General features: G+C 44.5%; 1 protein-coding gene across 4 annotated transcripts in view; it reads left to right on the top strand.

Annotated features, from left to right (window-relative positions):
• The window catches only part of LOC139415803 (LIM domain containing preferred translocation partner in lipoma), a 469,906-nt gene that overhangs the window by 175,832 nt on the left and 271,161 nt on the right, over window positions 1-22,913 (top strand). For all 4 annotated transcript variants that reach the window (XM_071164099.1, XM_071164015.1, XM_071164180.1 and 1 more), the window contains one exon: window positions 3,272-3,394. In XM_071164099.1, coding sequence (XP_071020200.1) covers window positions 3,272-3,394 — 123 coding nt within the window. The remainder of the gene's footprint in view (window positions 1-3,271; window positions 3,395-22,913) is intronic.

Raw genomic sequence — 22,913 nt, 5'->3', positions numbered from 1 at the left:
ATGGCATTGAATCTCGTTTGGAGGTTAGATAGCACAGTGTCCAAGGACGGGCCGGAAGTATACAGAATGGTGTCGCCTGCGTAGAGGTGGATCAGGGAATCGCCCGCAGCAAGAGCAACATCATTGATGTATACAGAGAAAAGAGTCGGCCCGAGAATTGAACCCTGTGGCACCCCCATAGAGACTGCCAGAGGTCCTGACAACAGGCCCTCCGATTTCACACACTGAACTCTGTCTGCAAAGTAGTTGGTGAACCAGACAAGACTTTTAACCCCCCCATTTGTTTTGTACACTGCTGCTACTCACTGTTTATTATCTATGCATAGTCACTACCTACATGTACAAATGTCCTAATTAACTCAACTAACCAGCACCCCCTGACTCGGTACCGGTACCCCCTGTATATAGCCTCCACATTGACTCGGTACCGGTACCCCCTGTATATAGCCTCCACACTGACTCGGTACCGGTACCCCCTGTATATAGCCTCCACATTGACTCTTTACCGTAACACCCTGTATATAGCCTCCACATTGACTCGGTACCGGTACCCCCTGTATATAGCCTCCACATTGACTCTGTACCGGTACCCCCTGTATATAGCCTCCACATTGACTCGGTACCGGTACCCCCTGTATATAGCCTCCACATTGACTCTGTACCGTAACACCCTGTATATAGCCTCCACACTGACTCGGTACCGGTACCCCCTGTATATAGCCTCCACACTGACTCGGTACCGGTACCCCCTGTATATAGCCTCCACATTGACTCTGTACCGTAACACCCTGTATATAGCCTCCACACTGACTCGGTACTGGTACCCCCTGTATATAGCCTCCACACTGACTCAGTACCGGTACCCCCTGTATATAGCCTCCACATTGACTCTGTACCGGTACCCCCTGTATATAGTCTCCACATTGACTCTGTACCGTAATACCCTGTATATAGCCTCCACATTGACTCTGTACCGGTACCCCCTGTATATAGCCTCCACATTGACTCTGTACCGTAACACCCTGTATATAGCCTCCACATTGACTCTGTACCGTAACACCCTGTATATAGCCTCCACATTGACTCTGTACCGGTACCCCCTGTACATAGTCTCCACATTGGCTCTGTACCATAACACCCTGTATATAGCCTCCACATTGACTCTGTACCGGTACCCCCTGTATATAGCCTCCACATTGACTCTGTACCGTAACACCCTGTATATAGCCTCCACATTGACTCTGTACCGTAACACCCTGTATATAGCCTCCACATTGACTCTGTACCGGTACCCCCTGTATATAGCCTCCACATTGACTCTGTACCGGTACCCCCTGTATATAGCCTCCACATTGACTCTGTACCGTAACACCCTGTATATAGCCTCCACATTGACTCTGTACCGTAACACCCTGTATATAGCCTCCACATTGACTCTGTACCGTAACACCCTGTATATAGCCTCCACATTGACTCTGTACCGTAACACCCTGTATATAGCCTCCACATTGACTCGGTACCGTAACACCCTGTATATAGCCTCCACATTGACTCTGTACCGTAACACCCTGTATATAGCCTCCACATTGACTCTGTACCGTAACACCCTGTATATAGCCTCCACATTGACTCTGTACCGTAACACCCTGTATATAGCCTCCACATTGACTCTGTACCGTAACACCCTGTATATAGCCTCCACATTGACTCTGTACCGTAACACCCTGTATATAGCCTCCACATTGACTCTGTACCGTAACACCCTGTATATAGCCTCGTTTTGTTATTGTATTATTTGTTTTACTTTAGTTTATTTGGTAAATATTTTTCTTAACTCTTCTTGAACTGCACTTTTGGTTAAAGGGCTTGTTTACAGTTTGATTTGACTCTTTAGACTCTGATCAATACCAGGTAGACAGAGGCACCAATAGTCTTTAGACTCTGATCAACACCAGGTAGACAGAGGCACCAATAGTCTTTAGACTCTGATCAACACCAGGTAGACAGAGGCACCAATAGTCTTTAGACTCTGATCAATACCAGGTAGACAGAGGCACCAATAGTCTTTAGACTCTGATCAATACCAGGTAGACAGAGGCACCAATAGTCTTTAGACTCTGATCAACACCAGGTAGACAGAGGCACCAATAGTCTTTAGACTCTGATCAATACCAGGTAGACAGAGGCACCAATAGTCTTTAGACTCTGATCAATACCAGGTAGACAGAGGCACCAATAGTCTTTAGACTCTGATCAATACCAGGTAGACAGAGGCACCAATAGTCTTTAGACTCTGATCAACACCAGGTAGACAGAGGCACCAATAGTCTTTAGACTCTGATCAATACCAGGTAGACAGAGGCACCAATAGTCTTTAGACTCTGATCAATACCAGGTAGACAGAGGCACCAATAGTCTTTAGACTCTGATCAACACCAGGTAGACAGAGGCACCAATAGTCTTTAGACTCTGATCAATACCAGGTAGACAGAGGCACCAATAGTCTTTAGACTCTGATCAATACCAGGTAGACAGAGGCACCAATAGTCTTTAGACTCTGATCAACACCAGGTAGACAGAGGCACCAATAGTCTTTAGACTCTGATCAACACCAGGTAGACAGAGGCACCAATAGTCTTTAGACTCTGATCAATACCAGGTAGACAGAGGCACCAATAGTCTTTAGACTCTGATCAATACCAGGTCGACAGCAGAGACACCAATAGTCCTTAAACTCAATACCAGGAAGGGAAGGGAGGGGCAGGGAGGGAGGGAGGCAGGCAGGCAGGCAGGGAGGGAGGGGGAGGCAGGCAGGCAGGCAGGCAGGGAGGGAGGGAGGGGGAGGTAGGCAGGGAGGGAGGGAGGGAGGGAGGCAGGCAGGCAGAGAGGGGGGGGGGGGGCAGGGAGGAAGCAGGCCTTGAAGTATGAATAGCTCTTTATCAGTTTAGGAGCAGGAATAGCATCTGAAGATAGATACATCTTAGGACCCCTGGTGTGCTGTAGGAAGGAATCACTGTCAGAGGCTCTAACTCTGTAAATGTTGAACTGCAGGGAACAATAGGATATTGGGGGGGGGGGGGGGGCAGCACATTGTGTATTTACCTCCTATTAAACATGGGAAAATACACGTATTGAAACAAGAGATTTTATCGTTCCAACTCCTTTGTGTGTGTGTCCAGATGCTAGACCTGTGCGAGATCTCTGTGTGTGTGTGTGTGTGTGTGTGTGTGTGTGTGACTATCATTCTAACGCCGAGATGTCCTATCTCTAGATGCATGGACCAGAGAAGACCCTGGAAGAGAGGCGGTCCAGTCTGGACGCTGAGATTGACTCTCTGACCTCTATCCTAGCTGACCTGGAGAGTAACTCACCTTACAAGCCCCACAATGCACAGGTAAACTACTGTACTGTCAGTTTCCTACCAACACAATACACAATACACAGATAAACTACCGTACTGTCAGTTTCCTACCAACACACTACACAGTTAAACTACTGTACTGTCAGTTTCCTACCAACACACTACACACTACACAGGTAAACTACTGTACTGTCAGTTTCCTACCAACACACTACACAGATAAACTACCGTACTGTCAGTTTCCTACCAACACACTACACAGATAAACTACTGTACTGTCAGTTTCCTACCAACACACTACACAGATAAACTACTGTACTGTCAGTTTCCTACCAACACACTACACACTACACAGGTAAACTACCGTACTGTCAGTTTCCTATCAACACAATACACAGGTAAACTACCGTACTGTCAGTTTCCTACCAACACAATACACAGATAAACTACTGTACTGTCAGTTTCCTACCAACACACTCCACAATACACAGATAAACTACTGTACTGTCAGTTTCCTACCAACACACTACACACTACACAGGTAAACTACCGTACTGTCAGTTTCCTACCAACACAATACACAGATAAACTACCGTACTGTCAGTTTCCTACCAACACAATACACAGATAAACTACCGTACTGTCAGTTTACTATCAACACACTACACACTACACAGGTAAACTACCGTACTGTCAGTTTCCTACCAACACACTACACAGATAAACTACCGTACTGTCAGTTTCCTACCAACACAATACACAGGTAAACTACCGTACTGTCAGTTTCCTACCAACACACTACACAGGTAAACTACTGTACTGTCAGTTTACTACCAACACACTACACAGGTAAACTACCGTACTGTCAGTTTACTATCAACACACTACACAGGTAAACTACCGTACTGTCAGTTTCCTACCAACACACTACACAATACACAGATAAACTACTGTACTGTCAGTTTCCTATCAACACACTACACAGATAAACTACCGTACTGTCAGTTTCCTACCAACACACTACACAGGTAAACTACCGTACTGTCAGTTTCCTACCAACACACTACACAGATAAACTACCGTACTGTCAGTTTACTATCAACACAATACACAGATAAACTACCGTACTGTCAGTTTCCTACCAACACACTACACAGGTAAACTACTGTACTGTCAGTTTCCTACCAACACACTCCACAATACACAGGTAAACTACTGTATTGTCAGTTTCCTACCAACACACTACACAGGTAAACTACTGTAATGTCAGTTTCCTACCAACACACTACACAATACACAGGTGAACTACTGTACTGTCAGTTTCCTACCAACACACTACACAGATAAACTACTGTACTGTCAGTTTCCTACCAACACACTACACACTACACAGATAAACTACCGTACTGTCAGTTTCCTACCAACACAATACACAGGTAAACTACCGTACTGTCAGTTTCCTACCAACACACTACACACTACACAGGTAAACTACCGTACTGTCAGTTTCCTACCAACACACTACACAATACACAGATAAACTACCGTACTGTCAGTTTCCTACCAACACAATACACAGATAAACTACTGTACTGTCAGTTTCCTACCAACACACTACACAGATAAACTACCGTACTGTCAGTTTACTATCAACACAATACACAGATAAACTACCGTACTGTCAGTTTCCTACCAACACAATACACAGATAAACTACTGTAATGTCAGTTTCCTACCAACACACTACACACTACACAGGTAAACTACTGTACTGTCAGTTTCCTACCAACACACTACACAATACACAGATAAACTACCGTACTGTCAGTTTCCTACCAACACACTCCACAATACACAGGTAAACTACCGTACTGTCAGTTTCCTACCAACACACTACACACTACACAGGTAAACTACCGTACTGTCAGTTTCCTACCAACACAATACACAATACACAGATAAACTACCGTACTGTCAGTTTCCTACCAACACACTACACAGATAAACTACCGTACTGTCAGTTTACTGTCAACACAATACACAGATAAACTACCGTACTGTCAGTTTCCTACCAACACACTCCACAATACACAGGTAAACTACCGTACTGTCAGTTTCCTACCAACACAATACACAGGTAAACTACTGTACTGTCAGTTTACTACCAACACACTACACAGGTAAACTACCGTACTGTCAGTTTCCTACCAACACAATACACACTACACAGATAAACTACCGTACTGTCAGTTTCCTACCAACACACTACACAGATAAACTACCGTACTGTCAGTTTCCTATCAACACACTACACAATACACAGGTAAACTACCGTACTGTCAGTTTCCTACCAACACAATACACAGATAAACTACTGTACTGTCAGTTTAATACCAACACAATACACAGATAAACTACCGTACTGTCAGTTTCCTATCAACACACTACACAGGTAAACTACCGTACTGTCAGTTTCCTACCAACACACTACACAATACACAGATAAACTACCGTACTGTCAGTTTCCTACCAACACACTCCACACTACACAGGTATACTACCGTACTTTCAGTTTACTATCAACACACTACACACTACACAGGTAAACTACCATACTGTCAGTTTCCTACCAACACAATACACAGATAAACTACTGTACTGTCAGTTTCCTACCAACACACTACACAGGTAAACTACCGTACTGTCAGTTTCCTACCAACACACTACACAATACACAGGTAAACTACTGTACTGTCAGTTTCCTACCAACACACTACACACTACACAGGTAAACTACTGTACTGTCAGTTTCCTACCAACACACTACACAATACACAGATAAACTACCGTACTGTATGTTTCCTACCAACACAATACACAATACACAGATAAACTACCGTACTGTCAGTTTCCTATCAACACACTACACAGATAAACTACCGTACTGTCAGTTTCCTACCAACACACTACACAGGTAAACTACCGTACTGTCAGTTTCCTACCAACACACTACACAATACACAGATAAACTACTGTACTGTCAGTTTCCTACCAACACACTACACAGATAAACTACCGTACTGTCAGTTTACTATCAACACAATACACAGATAAACTACCGTACTGTCAGTTTCCTACCAACACACTACACAGGTAAACTACTGTACTGTCAGTTTCCTACCAACACACTCCACAATACACAGGTAAACTACTGTATTGTCAGTTTCCTACCAACACACTACACAGGTAAACTACTGTAATGTCAGTTTCCTACCAACACACTACACAATACACAGGTGAACTACTGTACTGTCAGTTTCCTACCAACACACTACACAGATAAACTACTGTACTGTCAGTTTCCTACCAACACACTACACACTACACAGGTAAACTACTGTACTGTCAGTTTCCTACCAACACACTACACAATACACAGATAAACTACCGTACTGTCAGTTTCCTACCAACACAATACACAGATAAACTACCGTACTGTCAGTTTCCTACCAACACAATACACAGATAAACTACTGTAATGTCAGTTTCCTACCAACACACTACACACTACACAGGTAAACTACTGTACTGTCAGTTTCCTACCAACACACTACACAATACACAGATAAACTACCGTACTGTCAGTTTCCTACCAACACAATACACAATACACAGATAAACTACCGTACTGTCAGTTTCCTACCAACACACTACACACTACACAGGTAAACTACCGTACTGTCAGTTTCCTACCAACACAATACATAATACACAGATAAACTACCGTACTGTCAGTTTCCTATCAACACAATACACAGATAAACTACCGTACTGTCAGTTTACTATCAACACAATACACAGATAAACTACCGTACTGTCAGTTTCCTATCAACACAATACACAGATAAACTACCGTACTGTCAGTTTCCTACCAACACACTACACAGGTAAACTACTGTACTGTCAGTTTCCTACCAACACACTCCACAATACACAGGTAAACTACTGTACTGTCAGTTTCCTACCAACACACTACACAGGTAAACTACTGTACTGTCAGTTTCCTACCAACACACTACACAATACACAGGTAAACTACCGTACTGTCAGTTTCCTACCAACACACTACACAGGTAAACTACTGTACTGTCAGTTTCCTACCAACACACTCCACAATACACAGATAAACTACTGTACTGTCAGTTTCCTACCAACACACTACACAATACACAGGTAAACTACCGTACTGTCAGTTTCCTACCAACACACTACACAGATAAACTACTGTACTGTCAGTTTCCTACCAACACACTCCACAATACACAGATAAACTACCGTACTGTCAGTTTCCTATCAACACAATACACAGATAAACTACTGTACTGTCAGTTTCCTACCAACACAATACACAGGTAAACTACTGTACTGTCAGTTTCCTACCAACACAATACACAGATAAACTACCGTACTGTCAGTTTCCTACCAACACAATACACAGATAAACTACCGTACTGTCAGTTTCCTATCAACACAATACACAGATAAACTACCGTACTGTCAGTTTCCTACCAACACACTACACAGATAAACTACCGTACTGTCAGTTTCCTATCAACACAATACACAGATAAACTACCGTACTGTCAGTTTCCTACCAACACAATACACAGATAAACTACTGTACTGTCAGTTTCCTACCAACACACTACACAGGTAAACTACTGTACTGTCAGTTTCCTACCAACACACTACACAATACACAGGTAAACTACCGTACTGTCAGTTTCCTACCAACACAATACACACTACACAGGTAAACTACTGTACTGTCAGTTTCCTACCAACACAATACACGGGTAAACTACTGTACTGTCAGTTTCCTACCAACACACTACACAGGTAAACTACTGTACTGTCAGTTTCCTACCAACACACTACACAATACACAGGTAAACTACCGTACTGTCAGTTTACTACCAACACACTACACAGATAAACTACCGTACTGTCAGTTTCCTATCAACACAATACACAGGTAAACTACTGTACTGTCAGTTTCCTACCAACACACTACACAGGTAAACTACCGTACTGTCAGTTTCCTACCAACACACTACACAGATAAACTACCGTACTGTCAGTTTCCTACCAACACACTACACAATACACAGATACAAACTTTACTAGCTACTTCCACTTTCAAGACCCTCTGCAACACGGAGGTCCATCTGTATTGACTTTGGGCAGATTTGAACAGCCTGCACGGCAGCAAAACACTTGTATATGAAATTTTCCCTGAACATTTGTGGAAATCACGTTAGTTAGTACACAGATGTCGGCTCACCTAGTTCTCAGGTGGTTTATTTGGGTTTGAATCCCGATTCTGCAGTGTGGTATTTCTCATTTTTGGAAAGTGTTACTGGTTTCTAATAATAAGATGGCCTACATTACTACTAGATAACAGATGAATTTAAAAGCAACTTGAACTAGTCAAAGCCTTTGGGGCGCTAAGATAAATTGTTTGACACACAATAAATGTAGGACATCGCGGTGTAAAAAAACCAACCAATCGTGTTTTGGGAAAGGGACAGGAAAGGCTTGAGGGCCGTGCAACAGAAGAGAGATCACAGCTGGTTCTGATTGAATGGAAACCTTGTGTACATACGGCCGTAGTTTCCACGGTTTTCAGAGACACTGTTGCTATGGGAGCAAACCAGGGTATATTCTAGGGCAGGGGTGGGTAAATCTTTTGGTTCGAGAGCCACATCGGGATTTTGAAATTCAACGGAGGGCCACATTTTTTGGGGGGAGAGGGGGGGGGGGGGGCAATTGTTTTAAAATCAATTTGCTGGGGGCCTCCCGAGTGGGGCAGCTTTCTAAGGCACTGCATCTCAGACGCTTGAGGCGTCACTACAGACCCGGGTTCAAGCCCAGACTGTGTCACAGCTGGCCGTGACTGGGAGACCCATGAGGCGGCGCATGATTGGCCCAGCAGCTTGGCTTGGCTGGGTCGTGTTTCGGGAGTTGCAGCGATGAGACAAGACTGTAACTACCAATTGGGGAGAAAAAAGGGGTAAAAAAAAAATATATATATATATATATATTTACATGTATTTTTTATTTTTGAATATCTCGCGGGCTGGATTTGCGCACCCCCCCCTCCCCCCTTGTTCTAGGGTCTTGTAATGCCTGTCATATGTGGTTGTCTGTCCTACAGTAGTTGAATGTAATGACTGATATGTGGTCGTCTATCCTACAGTAGTTTAATTTAATGACTGTGATATGTGGTCGTCTATCCTACCGTAGTTGAATTGAATGACTGTGATATGTGGTCGTCTGTCCTACCGTAGTTGAATTGAATGACTGTGATATGTGGTCGTCTATCCTACAGTAGTTGAATGTAGTGACTGATATGTGGTCGTCTATCCTACAGTAGTTGAATGTAATGACTGATATGTGGTTGTCTATCCTACAGTAGTTGAATGTAATGACTGATATGTGGTCGTCTGTCCTACAGTAGTTGAATGTAATGCCTGTATGTTGCTCTGTATAAGAGTGTCTGCTAAATTACCAACATGTGAAATGACTGGGATGGAATAGACCCACTACTATAGGACTGGGAGGGAATAGACCCACTACTATAGGACTGGGAGGGAATAGACCCACTACTAGAGGACTGGGAGGGAATAGACCCACTACTAGAGGACTGGGAGGGAATAGACCCACTACTATAGGACTGGGAGGGAATAGACCCACTACTAGAGGACTGGGAGGGAATAGACCCACTACTAGAGGACTGGGAGGGAATAGACCCACTACTATAGGACTAGGAGGGAATAGACCCACTACTAGAGGACTGGGAGGGAATAGACCCACTACTATAGGACTAGGAGGGAATAGACCCACTACTATAGGACTGGGAGGGAATAGACCCACTACTATAGGATTAGGAGGGAATAGACCCACTACTATAGGACTAGGAGGGAATATACCCACTACTATAGGACTAGGAGGGAATAGACCCACTACTATAGGACTGGGAGGGAATAGACCCACTACTATAGGACTGGGAGGGAATAGACCCACTACTATAGGACTGGGAGGGAATAGACCCACTACTATAGGACTGGGAGGGAATAGACCCACTACTATAGGACTGGGGGGGAATAGACCCACTACTATAGGACTGGGGGGGAATAGACCCACTACTATAGGACTGGGAGGGAATAAACCCACTACTGTTGACCAGAGACCTATCAATAGATTCAAGGCATAATGTACAGACAAGGATATGGTACGATGTGAGTACAGTGGAGGTAAACCTAGGCATTGAGTGACGATGAGAGAGGTATTGTCTGTAATGGGTCCGCGGTCAAACGACCACCCCTCGTCACTGTCAAACGCTCTCTAAAACACTTCAGCGAGCAAGCCTTTCTAATGGACCTGGCCCGGGTGTCCTGGAAGGATATTGACCTCATCCCGTCAGTCGACGATGCCTGGTTGCTCTTTTAAAAGTGATTTCCTCACCATCTTAAATAAGCCTGCCCCATTCAAAATATGTAGAACTAAGAACAGATATAGCCCTTGGTTCACCCCAGACCTGACTGCCCTTGACCAGCACAAAAACATCCTGTGGCGTTCTGCATTAGCATTGAATAGCCCCCGCAATATGCAACTTGTAGCTCTAACTCCAAAAAGTTCTGGGACACTGTAATGTCCATGGAGAATAAGATCACCTCCTCCCAGCTGCCCACTGTTCTGAGGCTAGGTAACACTGTCACCACCGATAAATCCACGATAAACGATCATTTCAAGAAGCATTTTTATACGGCTGGCCATGCTTTCCACTTGGCTACCCCTACAACAGCCCTGCACCCCCCACAGCCCCTACCCCCCACAGCCCCTACCCCTACAACAGCCCTGCACCCCCCACAGCCCTGCACCCCCCACAGCCCCTACCCCTACAACAGCCCTGCACCCCCCACAGCCCCTACCCCGGTCAACAGCCCTGCACCCCCACAGCCCTGCACCCCCCACAGCCCCTACCCCAGTCAACAGCCCTGCACCCCCCACAGCCCTGCATTCCAGTCAACAGCCCTGCACCCCCCACAGCCCCTACCCCAGTCAACAGCCCTGCACCCCCCACAGCCCCTACCCCAGTCAACAGCCCTGCACCCCCCACAGCCCCTACCCCGGTCAACAACCCTGCACCCCCCACAGCCCCTACCCCGGTCAACAGCCCTGCACCCCCCACAGCCCCTACCCCGGTCAACAGCCCTGCACCCCCCACAGCCCTGCACCCCCCACAGCCCTGCACCCCCCACAGCCCTGCACCCCCCACAGCCCTGCACCCCGGTCAACAGCCCCTACCCCGGTCAACAGCCCTGCACCCCCCACAGCCCTGCACCCCGGTCAACAGCCCCTACCCCGGTCAACAGCCCTGCACCCCGGCAACAGCCCCTACCCCGGTCAACAGCCCTGCACCCCCCACTGCCCTGCACCCCGGTCAACAGCCCTGCACCCCGGTCAACAGCCCTGCACCCCGGTCAACAGCCCTGCACCCCCCACAGCCCTGCCTTTCTAAGGTCTTTGAAAGCCAAGTTAACAAACAGATCACCGACCATTTCGAATCCCACCTCACCTTCTTCGCTATGAAATCTGGATTCAGAGCAGGTCATGGGTGCACCTCAGCCACGCTAAACGATATCATGACCGCCATCGATAAGAGACCGTACTGTGCAGCCGTCTTCATCGATCTGGCCAAGGCTTTCGACTCTGTCAATCACAACATTCTTATCGGCAGACTCGACAGCCTTGGTTTCTCAAATGATTGCCTCGCCTGGTTCACCAACTACTTCTCAGACAGAGTTCAGTGTGTCAAATCGGAGGGCCTGTTGTCTGGACCTCTGGCAGTCTCTATGGGGGTGCCACAGGGTTCAATCCTCGGGCCGACTCTTTTCTCTGTATACATCAATGATGTCGCTCTTGCTGCTGGTGATTCTCTGATCCACCTCTACACAGACGACACCATTCTGTTTACTTCCGGCCCTTCTTTGGACACTGTGTTAACTAACCTCCAGATGAGCTTCAATGCCATACAACTCTCCTTCCGCTGCCTCCAACTGCTCTTAAATGCAAGTAAAACTAAATGCATGCTCTTCAACCGATCACTACCAGCACCTGCCCACCCGTCCAGCATCACTACTCTGGACGGTTCTGACCTAGAATATGTGGACAACTACAAATACCTACAGTGCCTTGCGAAAGTATTCGGCCCCCTTGAACTTTGCGACCTTTTGCCACATTTCAGGCTTCAAACATAAAGATATAAAACTGTATTTTTTTGTGAAGAATCAACAACAAGTGGGACACAATCATGAAGTGGAACGACATTTATTGGATATTTCAAACTTTTTTAACAAATCAAAAACTGAAAAATTGGGCGTGCAAAATTATTCAGCCCCTTTACTTTCAGTGCAGCAAACTCTCTCCAGAAGTTCAGTGAAGATCTCTGAATGATCCAATGTTGACCTAAATGACTAATGATGATAAATACAATCCACCTGTGTGTAATCAAGTCTCCGTATAAATGCACCTGCACTGTGATAGTCTCAGAGGTCCGTTAAAAGCGCAGAGAGCATCATGAAGAACAAGGAACACACCAGGCAGGTCCGAGATACTGTTGTGAAGAAGTTTAAAGCCGGATTTGGATACAAAAATATTTCCCAAGCTTTAAACATCCCAAGGAGCACTGTGCAAGCGATAATATTGAAATGGAAGGAGTATCAGACCACTGCAAATCTACCAAGACCTGGCCGTTCCTCTAAACTTTCAGCTCATACAAGGAGAAGACTGATCAGAGATGCAGCCAAGAGGCCCATGATCACTCTGGATGATCTGCAGAGATCTACAGCTGAGGTGGGAGACTCTGTCCATAGGACAACAATCAGTCGTATATTGCACAAATCTGGCCTTTATGGAAGAGTGGCAAGAAGAAAGCCATTTCTTAAAGATATCCATAAAAAGTGTTGTTTAAAGTTTGCCACAAGCCACCTGGGAGACACACCAAACATGTGGAAGAAGGTGCTCTGGTCAGATGAATCCAAAATTGAACTTTTTGGCAACAATGCAAAACGTTATGTTTGGCGTAAAAGCAACACAGCTGAACACACCATCCCCACTGTCAAACATGGTGGTGGCAGCATCATGGTTTGGGCCTGCTTTTCTTCAGCAGGGAAAGGGAAGATGGTTAAAATTGATGGGAAGATGGATGGAGCCAAATACAGGACCATTCTGGAAGAAAACCTGATGGAGTCTGCAAAAGACCTGAGACTGGGACGGAGATTTGTCTTCCAACAAGACAATGATCCAAAACATAAAGCAAAATCTACAATGGAATGGTTCAAAAATAAACATATCCAGGTGTTAGAATGGTCCAGACCTGAATCCAATCGAGAATCTGTGGAAAGAACTGAAAACTGCTGTTCACAAATGCTCTCCATCCAACCTCACTGAGCTCGAGCTGTTTTGCAAGGAGGAATGGGAAAAAATGTCAGTCTCTCGATGTGCAAAACTGATAGAGACATACCCCAAGCGACTTACAGCTGTAATCGCAGCAAAAGGTGGCGCTACAAAGTATTAACTTAAGGGGGCTGAATAATTTTGCACGCCCAATTTTTCAGTTTTTGATTTGTTAAAAAAGTTTGAAATATCCAATAAATGTCGTTCCACTTCATGATTGTGTCCCACTTGTTGTTGATTCTTCACAAAAAAATACAGTTTTATATCTTTATGTTTGAAGCCTGAAATGTGGCAAAAGGTCGCAAAGTTCAAGGGGGCCGAATACTTTCGCAAGGCACTGTAGGTGTCTGGCTAGACTGTAAACTCTCATTCCAGACTCACATTAAACATCTGTACACAGCCCATCTGTAAATAGCCCATCCAACAACCTCATCCCCATATTATTACTTACCCTCTTGCTCTTTTACACCCCAGTATCTCTACTTGCACATCATCATCTGCACATCTATCACTCCAGTGTTTAATTGCTAAATTGTAATTATTTTGCTACTGTGGCCTATTTATTGCCATAGCTCCTCACTCCATTTGCACACACTCTATATAGACTTTATACAGATCTTTCTGTTGTGTTATTGACTGTGCGTTTGTTTATGCGTAACTCTGTGTTGTTGTCTCTGTCTCACTGTTTTGCTTTATCTTGGCCAGGTCGCAGTTGTAAATGAGAACTTGTTCTCAACTGGCCTACCTGGTTAAATAAAGGTGTTCTCAACTGGCCTACCTGGTTAAATAAAGGTGTTCTCAACTAGTCTACCTGGTTAAATAAAGGTGTTCTCAACTGGCCTACCAGGTTAAATAAAGGTGTTCTCAACTAGTCTACCTGGTTAAATAAAGGTGTTCTCAACTGGCCTACCAGGTTAAATAAAGGTGTTCTCAACTAGCCTACCTGGTTAAATAAAGGTGTTCTCAACTGGCCTACCTGGTTAAATAAAGGTGTTCTCAACTAGTCTACCTGGTTAAATAAAGGTGTTCTCAACTGGCCTACCTGGTTAAATAAAGGTGTTCTCAACTAGTCTACCTGGTTAAATAAAGGTGTTCTCAACTAGTCTACCTGGTTAAATAAAGGTGTTCTCAACTAGCCTACCTGGTTAAATAAAGGTGTTCTCAACTGGCCTACCTGGTTAAATAAAGGTGTTCTCAACTAGTCTACCTGGTTAAATAAAGGTGTTCTCAACTGGCCTACCTGGTTAAATAAAGGTGTTCTCAACTAGCCTACCAGGTTAAATAAAGGTGTTCTCAACTAGTCTACCTGGTTAAATAAAGGTGTTCTCAACTAGTCTACCTGGTTAAATAAAGGTGTTCTCAACTAGTCTACCTGGTTAAATAAAGGTGTTCTCAACTATCCTACCTGGTTAAATAAAGGTGTTCTCAACTAGTCTACCTGGTTAAATAAAGGTGTTCTCAACTAGTCTACCTGGTTAAATAAAGGTGTTCTCAACTAGCCTACCTGGTTAAATAAAGGTGTTCTCAACTAGTCTACCTGGTTAAATAAAGGTGTTCTCAACTAGCCTACCTGGTTAAATAAAGGTGTTCTCAACTAGCCTACCTGGTTAAATAAAGGTGTTCTCAACTAGCCTACCTGGTTAAATAAAGGTGTTCTCAACTAGCCTACCTGGTTAAATAAAGGTGTTCTCAACTAGTCTACCTGGTTAAATAAAGGTGTTCTCAACTAGCCTACCTGGTTAAATAAAGGTGTTCTCAACTAGCCTACCTGGTTAAATAAAGGTGTTCTCAACTGGCCTACCTGGTTAAATAAAGGTGTTCTCAACTAGCCTACCTGGTTAAATAAAGGTGTTCTCAACTAGCCTACCTGGTTAAATAAAGGTGTTCTCAACTAGCCTACCTGGTTAAATAAAGGTGTTCTCAACTAGCCTACCTGGTTAAATAAAGGTGTTCTCAACTAGCCTACCTGGTTAAATAAAGGTGTTCTCAACTAGCCTACCTGGTTAAATAAAGGTGTTCTCAACTAGTCTACCTGGTTAAATAAAGGTGTTCTCAACTAGCCTACCTGGTTAAATAAAGGTGTTCTCAACTAGCCTACCTGGTTAAATAAAGGTGTTCTCAACTGGCCTACCTGGTTAAATAAAGGTGTTCTCAACTGGCCTACCTGGTTAAATAAAGGTGTTCTCAACTAGCCTACCTGGTTAAATAAAGGTGTTCTCAACTGGCCTACCTGGTTAAATAAAGGTGTTCTCAACTAGCCTACCTGGTTAAATAAAGGTGTTCTCAACTAGTCTACCTGGTTAAATAAAGGTGTTCTCAACTGGCCTACCTGGTTAAATAAAGGTGTTCTCAACTGGCCTACCTGGTTAAATAAAGGTGTTCTCAACTAGTCTACCTGGTTAAATAAAGGTGTTCTCAACTGGCCTACCTGGTTAAATAAAGGTGTTCTCAACTAGCCTACCAGGTTAAATAAAGGTGTTCTCAACTAGTCTACCTGGTTAAATAAAGGTGTTCTCAACTAGTCTACCTGGTTAAATAAAGGTGTTCTCAACTAGTCTACCTGGTTAAATAAAGGTGTTCTCAACTATCCTACCTGGTTAAATAAAGGTGTTCTCAACTAGTCTACCTGGTTAAATAAAGGTGTTCTCAACTAGTCTACCTGGTTAAATAAAGGTGTTCTCAACTAGCCTACCTGGTTAAATAAAGGTGTTCTCAACTAGTCTACCTGGTTAAATAAAGGTGTTCTCAACTAGCCTACCTGGTTAAATAAAGGTGTTCTCAACTAGCCTACCTGGTTAAATAAAGGTGTTCTCAACTAGCCTACCTGGTTAAATAAAGGTGTTCTCAACTAGCCTACCTGGTTAAATAAAGGTGTTCTCAACTAGTCTACCTGGTTAAATAAAGGTGTTCTCAACTAGCCTACCTGGTTAAATAAAGGTGTTCTCAACTAGCCTACCTGGTTAAATAAAGGTGTTCTCAACTGGCCTACCTGGTTAAATAAAGGTGTTCTCAACTAGCCTACCTGGTTAAATAAAGGTGTTCTCAACTAGCCTACCTGGTTAAATAAAGGTGTTCTCAACTAGCCTACCTGGTTAAATAAAGGTGTTCTCAACTAGCCTACCTGGTTAAATAAAGGTGTTCTCAACTAGCCTACCTGGTTAAATAAAGGTGTTCTCAACTGGCCTACCTGGTTAAATAAAGGTGTTCTCAACTGGCCTACCTGGTTAAATAAAGGTGTTCTCAACTGGCCTACCTGGTTAAATAAAGGTGTTCTCAACTAGCCTACCTGGTTAAATAAAGGTGTTCTCAACTAGCCTACCTGGTTAAATAAAGGTGTTCTCAACTGGCCTACCTGGTTAAATAAAGGTGAAATAAATAAAAACAAATACAAAAATATAAAATAAATCTGTGTTTTTATCATCACCCTCAGCTGTTCCAGATTATAACCCAAACTCTCAATACACACACACACACACACACACACACACACACACACACACAGTAACACACACACACACACACACGTACACACACACACACAGTAACACACACACACACACACACACACACACAGTAACACACACACAGTAACAAACACACACACACACACACAGCAGCACCTGTGTTCTCTCTGCAGTATGATGGAGGTGTAAACATGCTGTTTATTGACGACCTGAAAATACCTTCAGGATACTGTGTACAGTAAGGTGTCAGGATATAAACTACTGTAGCCATGTTTACAGTAAGGTGTCAGGATATAAACTACTGTAGCCATGTTTACAGTAAGGTGTCAGGATATAAACTACTGTAGCCATGTTTACAGTAAGGTGTCAGGATATAAACTACTGTAGCCATGTTTACAGTAAGGTGTCAGGATATAAACTACTGTAGCCATGTTTACAGTAAGGTGTCAGGATATAAACTACTGTAGCCATGTTTACAGTAAGGTGTCAGGATATAAACTACTGTAGCCATGTGTACAGTAAGGTGTCAGGATATAAACTACTGTAGCCATGTGTACAGTAAGGTGTCAGGATATAAACTACATGTTTACAGTAAGGTGGCGGTTTAGAACGTTGGACCAGTAACCAAAAGGTTGTTGGTTCGAATCCCCGAAATGACTTGGTGAAAAAAATCTGTTGATGTTCCCTTGAGTAGGGTCCTTAATGCTAATTTCTCCTGTAAGTCGCCCTGAATGAGAGCGTCTGCTAAATGACTCAAATATAAAAAATAAAGAAAAAATACAAAAATAAAGAAATTCTCCGGTACTTTGGCAACTAGTAAGAATTTTTTTAACATTCCACTTTGGGTTGGATGTATCAATGTGTCTTAATATGGTCATACATTGGGTAGGATACATTCTCTCTCTGTCTCTCTCTCTCTGTCTCTGTCTGTCTGTCTGTCTGTCTGTCTGTCTGTCTGTCTGTCTGTCTCTGTCTGTCTGTCTGTCGCTCTCTCTCCTCTCTGTCTGTCTGTCTGTCTGTCTGTCTGTCTGTCTGTCTGTCTGTCTGTCTGTCTGTCTGTCTGTCTCTCTCTCCTCTCTCTCCTGTCTGTCTGTCTGTCTCTCTCTCTCTCTCTCTCTCTCTCTCTCTCTCTCTCTCTCTCTCTCTCTCTCTCTCTCTCTCTCTTTCTGTCTTTTTGCCCCCGGTGATGCGTTGTGCAGACCTACCACCCTCTGGAGAGCCCTGCGGTTGTGGGCGGTGCATTTGCCATACCAGGCAGTGATACAGGCCGACAGGATACTCTCAATTGTGCATCTGTAAAAGTTAGTGAGGGTTTTCGGTGACAAGCCTAATTTGTTCAGCCTCCTGAGGTTGAACAGGTGGTGTTGTGCCTTCTTCACCACACTGTCTGTGTGGGTGGTCCATTTCAGATCGTCAGTGATGTGTACGCCGAGGACCTATATCTCAAGGCAACAGATCAGTGTTTTGATCTATATCTCAAGCCAACAGATCAGTGTTTTGATCTATATCTCAAGGCAACAGGTCAGTGTTTTGGTCTATATCTCAAGGCAACAGGTCAGTGTTTTGGTCTATATCTCAAGGCAACAGGTCAGTGTTTTGGTCTATATCTCAAGGAAACAGGTCAGTGTTTTGGTCTATATCTCAAGGAAACAGGTCAAATCAAATCAAATTTTATTTGTCACATACACATGGTTAGCAGATGTTAATGCGAGTGTAGCAAAATGCTTGTGCTTCTAGTTCTGACAATGCAGTAATAACCAACAAGTAATCTAACTAACAATTCCAAAACTACTACCTTATACACACAAGTGTAAGGGGATAAAGAATATGTACATAAAGATATATGAATGAGTGATGGTACAGAGATGGTATAGGCAAGATACAGTATATGGTATCGAGTACAGTATATACATATGAGATGAGTATGTAAACAAAGTGGCATAGTTTAAAGTGGCTAGTGATACATGTATTACATAAGGATACAGTCAATGATATAGAGTACAGTATATACGTATGCATATGAGATGAATATGTAGGGTATGTAAACATTATATTAAGTAGCATTGTTTAAAGTGTCTAGTGATATATTTACATAATTTCCCATCAATTTCCATTATTAAAGTGGCTGGAGTTGAATCAGTGTGTTGGCAGCAGCCACTCTATGTTAGTCGTGGCTGTTTAACAGTCTGATGGCCTTGAGATAGAAGCTGTTTTTCAGTCTCTCGGTCCCAGCTTTGATGCACCTGTACTGACCTCGCCTTCTGGATGATAGCGGGGTGAACAGGCAGTGGCTCGGGTGGTTGTTGTCCTTGATGATCTTTATGGCCTTCCTGTGACATCGGGTGGTGTAGGTGTCCTGGAGGGCAGGTAGTTTGCCCCCGGTGATGCGTTGTGCAGACCTCACTACCCTCTGGAGAGCCTTACGGTTGTGGGCGGAGCAGTTGCCGTACCAGGCAGTGATACAGCCCGACAGGATGCTCTCGATTGTGCATCTGTAGAAGTTTGTGAGTGCTTTTGGTGACAAGCCAAATTTCTTCAGCCTCCTGAGGTTGAAGAGGGGCTGCTGCGCCTTCTTCACGATGCTGTCTGTGTGGGTGGACCAATTCAGTTTGTCCGTGATGTGTATGCCGAGGAACTTAAAACTTGCTACCCTCTCCACTACTGTTCCATCGATGTGGATAGGGGGGTGTTCCCTCTGCTGTTTCCTGAAGTCCACAATCATCTCCTTAGTTTTGTTGACGTTGAGTGTGAGGTTCTTTTCCTGACACCACACTCCGAGGGCCCTCACCTCCTCCCTGTAGGCCGTCTCGTCTTTGTTGGTAATCAAGCCTACCACTGTTGTGTCGTCCGCAAACTTGATGATTGAGTTGGAGGCGTGCGTGGCCACGCAGTCGTGGGTGAACAGGGAGTACAGGAGAGGGCTCAGAACGCACCCTTGTGGGGCCCCAGTGTTGAGGATCAGCGGGGTGGAAATGTTGTTGCCTACCCTCACTACCTGGGGGCGGCCCGTCAGGAAGTCCAGTACTCAGTTGCACAGGGCGGGGTCGAGACCCAGGGTCTCGAGCTTGATGACGAGCTTGGAGGGTACTATGGTGTTAAATGCCGAGCTGTAGTCGATGAACAGCATTCTCACATAGGTATTCCTCTTGTCCAGATGGGTTAGGGCAGTGTGCAGTGTGGTTGAGATTGTGTCGTCTGTGGACCTATTGGGGCGGTAAGCAAATTGGAGTGGGTCTAGGGTGTCAGGTAGGGTGGAGGTGATATGGTCCTTGACTAGTCTCTCAAAGCACTTCATGATGACGGAAGTGAGTGCTACGGGGCGGTAGTCGTTTAGCTCAGTTACCTTAGTTTTCTTGGGAACAGGAACAATGGTGGCCCTCTTGAAGCATGTGGGAACAGCAGACTGGGATAGGGATTGATTGAATATGTCCGTAAACACACCAGCCAGCTGGTCTGCGCATGCTCTGAGGGCGCGGCTGGGGATGCCGTCTGGGCCTGCAGCCTTGCGAGGGTTGACACGTTTAAATGTTTTCCTCACGTCGGCTGCAGTGAAGGAGAGTCCTCATTTTTTGGTTGCGGCCATGTCAGTGGCACTGTATTGTTCTCAAAGCGGGCAAAAAAGTTATTTAGTCTGCCTGGGAGCAGGACATCCTGGTCCGTGACTGGGCTGGATTTCTTCCTGTAATCCGTGGTTGACTGTAGACCCTGCCACATGCCTCTTGTGTCTGAGCCGTTGAATTGAGATTCTACTTTGTCTCTATATTGACGCTTAGCTTGTTTGATTGCCTTGCGGAGGGAATAGTTACACTGTTTGTATTCGGTCATGTTTCCGGTCACCTTGCCCTGATTAAAAGCAGTGGTTCGGGCTTTCAGTTTCACGCGAATGCTGCCATCAATCCACGGTTTCTGGTTTGGGAATGTTTTAATCGTTGCTATGGGAACAACATCTTCAGTGTTTTGATCTATATCTCAAGGCAACAGATCAGTGTTTTGATCTATATCTCAAGGCAACAGATCAGTGTTTTGATCTATGTCTCAAGGCAACAGGTCAGTGTTTTGATCTATATCTCAAGGCAACAGGTCAGTGTTTTGATCTATATCTCAAGGCAACAGATCAGTGTTTTGATCTATATCTCAAGGCAACAGGTCAGTGTTTTGATCTATATCTCAAGGCAACAGATCAGTGTTTTGATCTATGTCTCAAGGCAAATCGCAATACATATTTAAAAGAAAATATCAATTAGATTCGTTGCCTATATCATGCAGCCCTAAATTGAGGCTCCTCTCGACTTTTCCTCCTCTCCTCTCCTCTCCTCTCCTCTCCTCTCCTCTCCTCTCCTCTCCTCTCCTCTCCTCTCCTCTCCTCTCCTCTCCTCTCCTCTCCTCTCCTCTCCTCTCCTCTCCTCTCCTCTCCTCTCCTCTCCTCTCCTCTCCTCTCCCTCTCCCTCTCCTTCTCCTTCTCCTTCTCCTTCTCCTTCTCCTCTCCCTCTCCTCTCTCCCTGCTTGTGTAATGTAATGTCCCAGGTTTCATACCCCAGCATTGGCACAGCTGCTGCAGCTCTGTCCTCTTGTATAAGCAAAGAGTAACGAGCAAACCTCAATTTACAGCTTTCTGTGTGCACTCCATTACCCATCTGGCACTCTCAAATCGATAGGCCACTCTGTGTTGCTCCTCTCTCCAGAGCTTCTGGGAAAGGAGATGGTCGAACTCTCTCTCCTCTAAATCAGGTGACAGGGACGCCAGGCAGGAGTGGAGAGGAGCGGGGAAGGGGAAGTTAAGCGACTAGCCTGGCATTTTTTTTGGGCTCCCATAGTTTGTTCTGTTACTCAGTCATAAAAGATTAAATGGGACCATAGTTTGTTCTGTTACTCAGTCATAAAAGATTAAATGGGACCATAGTTTGTTTGGTTTTGCCGTGAAAGTGTTTTAAAATCTTTCTGCTGCCATTGGATGAGCTCAGAGATATTTAAAAAAAAAGGATTTAATTAGCTTTAGTTGGTATTTTGAAATACATTTGTATAAGTCATATGCTTGGTAAACAACAACAGGTGAAATGCCAACAATGCAGCGAGAAACATAGATGTAATAGAAACATAAAAACACAACGAGTAACAATCACATGGTTTTATACACCAGTACCAGTACTGAGTCTATGTTCAGGGTACCAGTACTGAGTCCATGTTCTGGGTACCAGTACTGAGTCTATGTTCAGGGTACCAGTACTGAGTCTATGTTCAGGGTACCAGTACTGAGTCTATGTTCAGGGTACCAGTACTGAGTCTATGTTCAGGGTACCAGTGCTGAGTCTATGTTCAGGGTACCAGTACTGAGTCAATGTTCAGGGTACCAGTGCTGAGTCTATGTTCAGGGTACCAGTACTGAGTCTATGTTCAGGGTACCAGTACTGAGTCTATGTTCAGGGGGTACCAGTACTGAGTCTATGTGCAGGGTACCAGTACTGAGTCAATGTGCAGGGTACCAGTACTGAGTCAATGTGCAGGGTACCAGTACTGAGTCTATGTGCAGGGTACCAGTACTGAGTCTATGTTCAGGGTACCAGTACTGA

The sequence above is a fragment of the Oncorhynchus clarkii genome, chromosome 1, assembly GCF_045791955.1.
Source record: "Oncorhynchus clarkii lewisi isolate Uvic-CL-2024 chromosome 1, UVic_Ocla_1.0, whole genome shotgun sequence".
In the NCBI taxonomy this organism is placed as follows: domain Eukaryota; kingdom Metazoa; phylum Chordata; class Actinopteri; order Salmoniformes; family Salmonidae; genus Oncorhynchus; species Oncorhynchus clarkii.
This window is presented reverse-complemented; position numbering and strand designations above follow the sequence as displayed.